Source organism: Salvelinus namaycush, chromosome 14 (genome assembly GCF_016432855.1).
Source record: "Salvelinus namaycush isolate Seneca chromosome 14, SaNama_1.0, whole genome shotgun sequence".
Lineage (NCBI taxonomy): Eukaryota > Metazoa > Chordata > Actinopteri > Salmoniformes > Salmonidae > Salvelinus > Salvelinus namaycush.
In genome coordinates this window covers 4,118,428-4,128,327 of record NC_052320.1, presented here as the reverse complement: position 1 = coordinate 4,128,327, position 9,900 = coordinate 4,118,428, and the positions used below count along the sequence as shown (strand labels likewise).

The window sequence follows — 9,900 nt, the reverse complement described above, 5'->3', positions numbered from 1 at the left end:
CAGTCATTTTAAAGCCCCTAATAGTTCTATTCACGTTTTCAAATTATATCAACGGAAATCATGAATATATTTAAAGGAGTGGTATATTATAGAACAGAATAATCTCTCATAAAGGCTAAATTAACCAGACTAGAAAGGGTTAATTTATCGAGGCTGTTGCGAGCCTCAGTCGGCGCTACAGGGTGGGCTGGCTGTGTGTCGTCTGTCTGACTGACTATGGTGTGGCTGAGCTAAGGGAGGAGGGAGGATACTTCTGGTTGGAGAAGCAACAGATCCTTAATGTTCCCTGAAAAACAACCTCACATCACATCTCATTCGCCTCGAGGAAGACATCATCGCAAATTGATGGAATATTCCAATGCACGCGTCGCGCGCATGTAGTCATTTAGATCATTATTGCGGTCAACTTCCATGTTTAGGAAATGTGTTAGATTTTTTTGTGGGGGTCTGGCGGATTTTGTGAATTTTCGGATAAGGCATAAATCGCAACAATAGGTGAGGACCTTGGGTTATTGCTCCAAAATATTTAATCTAGAAATAGACTTTCTTTAAATTGGCACATTTTGTAGATTTGATGTAGAATATAACACTCACAATATTTCATAGCCTAATCTGAAACTATCGCTGAAGGTCTCCAAGTATCCATGACTGAACTGTTGAATCTTTCAAGCCTATTTTCGGCTACAACTTCTGCTTATTTATAGACTATTCAACAAATATTTTGACCACAAAAGCCTGCCTAGTCTAGATTTATAGAGATGTTTTGAGATTGCAACCTATAGATACGAGTGGTTCGGGGAGTTGTATTGTAGCTTTTATAACAGGTGGTTTTAGTCAAGGCCACTCTCTCTGCCTGCCTGCCGCTCGCATTGGACTTGTTGAAAGCAACAACTGTCCCCGGTACAGTTGGATACATGAGTAGTATTATAACAAGGACTGACATGAGGAAAAACTGAACTGTCACTGTGTGATTCACCGAGATATAATAACGGAATAACAAACTAACGGAATAACCAACCGTCTCTCCATCTAAATCTATGATCAACTCGGTGTGTGTTTCGTCTTACCGAGGACGCAAGTCAGGCAACAAACCTCCGTCCAAGACATGCCTGAAGGAAGAGATGACCAGGGGGGAAGACTCGGAAAAAATAATCATCAATGTTGGTGGTACAAGACACGAAACCTACAAGAGCACAATTAGGACCCTACCGGGGACGCGCCTGGCATTGTTAGCCGACCCGCCAGAGCCGGTGAACAACCCAGACACGGACTCCCTCCCACCGACTCCCTCCCAACCCAGACCCATTTCTCCATATCCAACTACAAACGAGTTATTTTTCGACAGGCACCCTGGCATATTCGCTTATGTGTTGAACTATTATAGGACTGGCAAGCTTCATTGCCCCGCCGATGTCTGCGGGCCTCTTTTTGAAGAGGAGTTAGCGTTTTGGATGATAGATGAGACCGACGTGGAGCCGTGTTGCTGGATGACATACCGGCAGCATCGGGACGCAGAGGAGGCGCTGGACATATTCGAACCACCGGACCCAGATGACACGGACGATGAACTACCCAGACGGTTCGGCATTGAGGACTGCCCGGACAGATCGAGGGGATGCTGCGAAGTTTGGCAACCAAAAATATGGGCACTCTTTGAGGACCCCTACTCATCCAGGGCTGCCAGAGTAAGTTTACACTACTTCTTTGCATATTAATACTATTGCTATATATATATAGCAATATGCTTCCTGTTCATAAACTCCCACAGTAAGTCATTAGAATCATGCAACGCAATCAACAGGTGTTCTAGAGCGTGTCATTTTCGCGCGCAGTGAGGCGCCGCTGACAACCAACAGGTGTCTGTTCTCTCACTACTGCTGCGCGACAACAAGACAGTAACAGGAACATGTGCTACTGTGGAAATAACATCATGGGATGATGATATTGTCTCATTAAGTTCAAAGCTATATTATTTTACTGAGGGTTCGTTGTTATGCATAATAAGTTATATATCTTACCCACAAAGTTACCATTAATGGAGCTACTTATGACATGAGAAGTCTGTGACCAGAATGCATTATGTTCTATATTATTAAGGGACACTGAGTAAATCATTCAAGTCCAATTCTGACCTTGAAGTCTTAGGCCTGGCTATGTTCAAGTTCAAATGTGACTGTCTGGCACCCACATGATATACAGCCAGTGTGATAGCATGACTGGTTGTTATCTCTGTCGTGACTGGTTGTTATCTCTGTCGTGACCGGTTGTTATCTCTGTCGTGACCGGTTGTTATCTCTGTCGTGACCGGTTGTTATCTCTGACGTGACCGGTTGTTATCTCTGTCGTGACCGGTTGTTATCTCTGTCGTGACCGGTTGTTATCTCTGACGTGACCGGTTGTTATCTCTGTCGTGACCGGTTGTTATCTCTGTCGTGACCGGTTGTTATCTCTGTCGTGACCGGTTGTTATCTCTGTCGTGACCGGTTGTTATCTCTGTCGTGACCGGTTGTTATCTCTGTCCTGACCGGTTGTTATCTCTGTCCTGACCGGTTGTTATCTCTGACGTGACCGGTTGTTATCTCTGTCGTGACCGGTTGTTATCTCTGTCGTGACCGGTTGTTATCTCTGCCGTGACCGGTTGTTATCTCTGCCGTGGCCGGTTGTTATCTCTGCCGTGGCCGGTTGTTATCTCTGCCGTGACCGGTTGTTATCTCTGCCGTGACCGGTTGTTATCTCTGTCGTGACCGGTTGTTATCTCTGTCGTGACCGGTTGTTATCTCTGTCGTGACCGGTTGTTATCTCTGTCGTGACCGGTTGTTATCTCTGTCGTGACCGGTTGTTATCTCTGTCGTGACCGGTTGTTATCTCTGTCGTGACCGGTTGTTATCTCTGTCGTGACCGGTTGTTATCTCTGTCGTGACCGGTTGTTATCTCTGTCGTGACCGGTTGTTATCTCTGTCGTGACCGGTTGTTATCTCTGTTGTGACCGGTTGTTGTCTCTGTCGTGACCGGTTGTTATCTCTGACGTGACCGGTTGTTGTCTCTGTCGTGACCGGTTGTTATCTCTGTCGTGACCGGTTGTTATCTCTGTCGTGACTGGTTGTTATCTCTGTCATGACTGTGTCATAGGCCTATCTGTGATATGCGATAGTTGTAGTCTCATACCCTCTTATATGTCTCCTATAAGTGATTGATGATAAGTCTTTAAAATGAGAACATCACTTCAGTAACAATATACCATTTGGTAACCTTATTGGGAAAATTGACCTTTGAACTGTTAAATCTCTTTAATTTCACGACAACATACTATATCACTTATAGCCTATGATATATGATTTGGTAGCCTATATAATTAGGAGAATTGACCTTTGATTAATTATCATATAAATTATGCTATGACCATAAACAGAACCATAAAAGGTGGACCAGATGCTGTTTTGTTCATAATAGTTCATGTTAATCTTTTCCTACCAGTTGAGATGGATGATCTTTGATATCCAGCTACATATTTTCCCAGAGGGCATTGTCTTATGAGGCAGAGATGTGAGAGTTTAACAGCTAATGGCTAGCATCTAGCAGCTAATGGCTTCTCAACAAAGGCTTAGAGAGACAGAGAGAGAGAGAGAGACAGAGAGAGATGGATAGATGGAGAGAGAGAGAGAGATGGACAGAAAGAGAGATAGAGAGAGAGAGAAAGAAAGTTAGAAAGAGAGCGAGAGGGATGGAGAGAAAGAGATAGATTTTCGAGGCAAATGTGAAGGCAGGTACCAAGTACCATTATACACTATACCAGCAGCTGCCTCATATGGGAGATGGCACAGCAGTCTTCTCTTCTCAAAATAGAAACAGGATATTTTCCATTCATATATTAAGTCAACATGTTACACTGTTCTGTTCTATCAGACAACTTAGTTCCTCCTGGCACGTACCGTCTGTCACAGTGCAGAGAGCAGACAGACAGCACGTACAGTCTGTCACAGTGCAGAGAGCAGACAGACAGCACGTACAGTCTGTCACAGTGCAGAGAGCAGACAGACATCACTAACAGTCTGTCACAGTGCAGAGAGCAGACAGACATCACTAACAGTCTGTCACAGTGCAGAGAGCAGACAGACATCTCTAACAGTCTGTCACAGTGCAGAGAGCAGACAGACATCACGTACCGTCTGTCACAGTGCAGAGGGCAGACAGACAGCACGTACCGTCTGTCACAGTGCAGAGAGCAGACAGACATCACTAACAGTCTGTCACAGTGCAGAGAGCAGACAGACATCACTAACAGTCTGTCACAGTGCAGAGAGCAGACAGACATCACTAACAGTCTGTCACAGTGCAGAGGGCAGACAGACATCACTAACAGTCTGTCACAGTGCAGAGGGCAGACAGACATCACTAACAGTCTGTCACAGTGCAGAGGGCAGACAGACATCACTAGCAGTCTGTCACAGTGCAGAGAGCAGACAGGCATCACTAACAGTCTGTCACAGTGCAGAGGGCAGACAGACATCACTAACAGTCTGTCACAGTGCAGAGAGCAGACAGACATCACTAACAGTCTGTCACAGTGCAGAGAGCAGACAGACATCACTGTGGTCTGCTCTGCTGTCACAGCCACTGGCATTGTCTGTGTGTGTGTGTACGTGTGTGTGTGTGCGTTTCTGTGTGTGTGTGTGTGTGTGTGTGTGTGTGTGTGTGTGTGTGTGTGTGTGTGTGTGTGTGTGTACATGTGTGTGCACTGTGTGTGTGTGTTTCTCTGTGTGTGTGTGTGTGTGTGTGTGTGTGTGTGTGTGTGTGTGTGTGTGTGTGTGTGTGTGTGTGTGTGTGTGTGTGTGTGTGTGTGTGTGTGCACTGTGTGTGTGTGTGTGTGTGTGTGTGTTTCTGTGTGTGTGTGTGTGTGTGTGTGTGTGTGTGTGTGTGTGTGTGTGTGTGTGTGTGTATGTGTGTGTGTGTGTGTGTGTGTGTGTATGTGTGTGTGTGTATGTGTGTTTCTGTGTGTGTGTGTGTGTGTGTGTGTGTGTGTGTGTGTGTGTGTGTGTGTGTGTGTGTGTGTGTGTGTGTGTGTGTGTGTGTGTGTGTGTGTGTGTGTGTGTGTGTGTGCACTGTGTGTGAGTGAGTGAGTGAGTGAGTGAGTGAGTGAGTGAGTGAGTGAGTGAGTGAGTGAGTGAGTGAGTGAGTGAGTGAGTGAGTGAGTGAGTGAGTGAGTGAGTGAGTTTCTGTTTGTGTGTGAGAGAGAGAGACACACAGAGAGACGGAGTGAGAGAGAGAGACAGAGAGAGAGAGAGAGAGTGAGTGAGAGAGAGAGAGAGCAGGCATGAGGGGAAGTCACCTCAGAGTAAGTGATGAGTATTAGAATGAGGGGGTCACTCTGATCAGCCTGTTGGGAGGTTTATGAATCACGTGTTGTTCAGTATAATGGAGAACATAGTCAAATGGTTATTTTCCTCAACAATGTTTACTCACGGCCTCCGTCCCACTTCTGACACCAATGTAACGATCGGAGGCAGTACAACACCCATTGAGTGTTTCGAATCGTCCAGCCCTTTGGCTAATTTAATAACCACTGCTTCAATAGGGTTAACCTGCTTGGGGGAGACTTCCCAGGCAAGGGAGTCGTTACAGTGTTTACGCATGCTTACTGTGAACATGTGTACATTGCTAAAATATGTCCACAATATACAGGAGGCCTCCATATTCCCAGAGAGCTCAATGTGATTCTAGCCTGGTCCCAGATCTGTTTCCTATTGTCGTTAATGTGAATTTAAAAATCAGATAGAGGCAAAGCAAATCATATCCACCATCACAGGTCACACAGGATAAATACATTCCATCTACCTCAGTAACAGCTGAGCCTAGGCACAGTAGCATACTGCATAGCATACAATGTTATCTTTACCATCTCTGACTGAGCATAGAGACAGTAACATAGAATACAATAGAATACAAGACCCAAACTGCTATAGACCTATATCTATCCTACCCTGCCTTTCTAAGTTCTTCGAAAGCCAGGTTAACAAACAGATCACCGACCATTTCGAATCCCACCGTACCTTCTCCGCTATGCAATCTGGTTTCCGAGCTGGTCATGGGTGCACCTCAGCCACGCTCAAGGTCCTAAACGATATCATAACCGCCATCGATAAGAGACATTACTGTGCAGCCGTATTCATCGACCTGGCCAAGGCTTTCGACTCTGTCAATCACCACATTCTTATCGGCAGACTCAATAGCCTTGGCTTCTCAAATGATTGCCTCGCCTGGTTCACCAACTACTTCTCTGATAGAGTTCAGTGTGTCAAATCGGAGGGCCTGTTGTCCGGACCTCTGGCAGTCTCTATGGGGGTGCCACAGGGTTCAATTCTCGGGCAGACTCTCTTTTCTGTATACATCAATGATGTCGCTCTTGCTGCTGGTGATTCTCTGATCCACCTCTACACAGACAACACCATTCTGTATACCTCTGTCCCTTCTTTGGACACTGTGTTAACTAACCTCCAGACGAGCTTCAACCCCATACTCTCCTTCCGTGGCCTCCAACTGCTCTTAAATGCAAGTAAAACTAAATGCATGCTATTCAACTGATCGCTGCCTGCACATATTGGCTTGCAGACTTGCAAACCTAGTGGTGAACAATGGTAGTGCAGGGCATTTTAGCTTGCAGACCTGCGAACCTAGTGGTGAACAATGGTAATGCAGGGTATATTGGCTTGCAGACCTGCAAACATAGTGGTGAACAATGGTAATGCAGGGTATATTGGCTGGTAGACCTGCAAACCTAGTGGTGAACAACAATAATGCAGGATATATTGGTTGGCAGACCTGCAAACCTAGTGGTGAACAACGATAATGCAGGATATATTGGCTGGCAGACCTGCGAACCTAGTGGTGAATAGTGGTAATGCAGTCTGATAGCATATATTGGCAGACATGTGAACCTAGTGGTGAATAGTGGTACTGCAGTCTGATAGCATATATTGGCAGACCTGTGAACCTAGTGGTGAATAGTGGTACTGCAGTCTGATAGCATATATTGGCAGACCTGTGAACCTAGTGGTGAATAGTGGTAATGCAGTCTGATAGCATATATTGGTAGACCTGTGCACCTAGTGGTGAATAGTGGTAATGCAATCTGATAGCATATATTGGCAGACCTGTGAACCTAGTGGTGAATAGTGGTAATGCAGTCTGATAGCATACGTAGGCAAAAAGCCATGTCCTGCTTTAAAGGCCATAATAAAGTACATACTCTTTTTGACAGCAACTTTAGGTTCAACACTTTCTACTCTACCAACTCTTCTTCTGGGACCACCCAACTAGCAGAGTATTGGAAACTGGGTGAAATAGTTGAGATAAGGAAGCACTCCTATCTCTATAGTTTATCTTTATAGTATAAGAGAGAGGTCCGTAAAACAAACACACATACAAGTGATTGTATAATCAATGTTTGTCTGATAGACCACCACCAGCGCTAACATTATTTACCTCAGAATAGATAGATATTAATATATGTTTGTATTGAGCCAGACCTTTTTATTTTATATATATATATATATATATATATATATATATATATATAAAAATTTAAAAAATCTTTATTTAACTAGGCAAGTCAGTTAAGAACAAATTCTTCTTTTCAATGACGGCCTTTCGGTTACAAGTCCTACACTCTAACCACTAGGCTACCTGCCGCCCCTACACTCTAACCACTAGGCTACCTGCCGCCCCTACAATCTAACCACTAGGCTACCTGCCGCCCCTACACTCTAACCACTAGACTACCTGCCGCCCCTACATTCTAACCACTAGACTACCTGCCGCCCCTACACTCTAACCACTAGACTACCTGCCGCCCCTACACTCTAACCACTACACTACCTGCCGCCCCTACACTCTAACCACTAGGCTACCTGCCGCCCCTACACTCTAACCACTAGGCTACCTGCCGCCCCTACACTCTAACCACTAGGCTACCTGCCGCCCTTACACTCTAACCACTAGGCTACCTGCCGCCCTTACACTCTAACCACTAGGCTACCTGCCGCCCCTACACTCTAACCACTAGGCTACCTGCCGCCCCTACACTCTAACCACTAGGCTACCTGCCGCCCCTACACTCTAACCACTAGGCTACCTGCCGCCCCTACACTCTAACCACTAGGCTACCTGCCGCCCCTACACTCTAACCACTAGGCTACCTGCCGCCCCTACACTCTAACCACTAGGCTACCTGCCACCCCTACACTCTAACCACTAGGCTACCTGCCACCCCTACACTCTAACCACTAGACTACCTGCCACCAGGACTCAGAATAGATATATAGTAATGTATGTTTGTATTGATCCAGGTCTCAGAATAGATAGATTATGTATGTTTGTATTGAGCCAGGCCTCAGAATAGATAGATTATGTATGGTTGTATTGAGCCAGGCCTCAGAATAGATAGATAATGTATGTTTGTATTGATCCAGGTATATAAACTGTAAACCTTCTGCTACACTCCAATACATCATTATTTAATTAAACCCCAGGCCTAGATGTAATTAATCAAACGATTGACTGAGGAGACGGTCTGACTGGTGAGCGATTGGACAGTCCATTCCAAGGCACTGAGATAGGAAGGAACAAAATGGTTGCTTCGAGGCAGGCTGGAGGAAGGAATTCATTTATTGCTACAGTAACAAAAATACAATTTGAAGGTTGGACCTTTTGGTCATATTAGAAATTAGATGGTAGCCTTAAATCACATCTCAAATGTTGTTGAGCTAACTATCGGGCTGAGATGTATAAACAGAGCCATAGATCTGGCTGTGGGAAATAACCTGTTGCTATAGAGACTGGGAGTTTGTTAAGTTCTGCGTTGTTATCTATCCCTGTTTGCACCTGGAATCAGAAAAAATAGGAGAATATTATGATTGTTAGTAGCATCAATATTGTCAGAGTGCAATCTAACTGTCAACAACAAAATATCTGCCATTTAGCACTTATTCTTGAGTGTTCACAAAGTGCAAAGAAGAAGTGGTTTTAAATGAATCGATGATTGAATGCTTGTTGACTGAAGCTCTTCTTATTGGCTTCCATTGTGTTCTAGAATTATCCTTCACACTGATGTGGTGGTTGATCCTTCACACTGATGTGGTGGGTGATCCTTCACACTGATGTGGTGGGTGATCCTTCACACTGATGTGGTGGTTGAGTTCTCCTCCATTGTGTTCTGGGGTGATCCTTCACACTGATGTGGTGGTTGATCCTTCACACTGATGTGGTGGGTGATCCTTCACACTGATGTGGTGGTTGATCCTTCACACTGATGTGGTGGGTGATCCTTCACACTGATGTGGTGGGTGATCCTTCACACTGATGTGGTGGTTGATCCTTCACACTGATGTGGTGGGTGATCCTTCACACTGATGTGGTGGGTGATCCTTCACACTGATGTGGTGGTTGAGTTCTCCTCCATTGTGTTCTGGGGTGATCCTTCACACTGATGTGGTGGGTGATCCTTCACACTGATGTGGTGGTTGATTTCTCCTCCATTGTGTTCTGGGGTGATCCTTCACACTGATGTGGTGGTTGAGTTCTCCTCCATTGTGTTCTGGGGTGATCCTTCACACTGATGTGGTGGTTGATCCTTCACACCGATGTGGTGGGTGAACCTTCACACTGATGTGGTGGGTGATCCTTCACACTGATGTGGTGGTTGATCCTTCACACTGATGTGGTGGTTGATCCTTCACACCGATGTGGTGGGTGATCCTTCACACTGATGTGGTGGGTGATCCTTCACACTGATGTGGTGGGTGATCCTTCGCACTGATGTGGTGGTTGATCCTTCACACAGATGTGGTGGTTGATCCTTCACACTGATGTGGTGGTTGATCCTTCACACTGATGTGGTGGGTGATC

The 9,900-nt window shown here is 45.4% G+C and overlaps 1 protein-coding gene across 1 annotated transcript in view; it reads left to right on the top strand.

Moving 5' to 3' along the window:
• The first annotated feature begins 327 nt into the window (after positions 1 to 327).
• Positions 328 to 9,900, top strand: part of LOC120059046 (potassium voltage-gated channel subfamily C member 1-like) — a 45,064-nt gene continuing 35,491 nt past the window's right edge. The window contains exon 1 of the mRNA XM_039007817.1: positions 328 to 1,685. Coding sequence (XP_038863745.1) covers positions 1,038 to 1,685 — 648 coding nt within the window. The 5' untranslated portion in view covers positions 328 to 1,037. The remainder of the gene's footprint in view (positions 1,686 to 9,900) is intronic.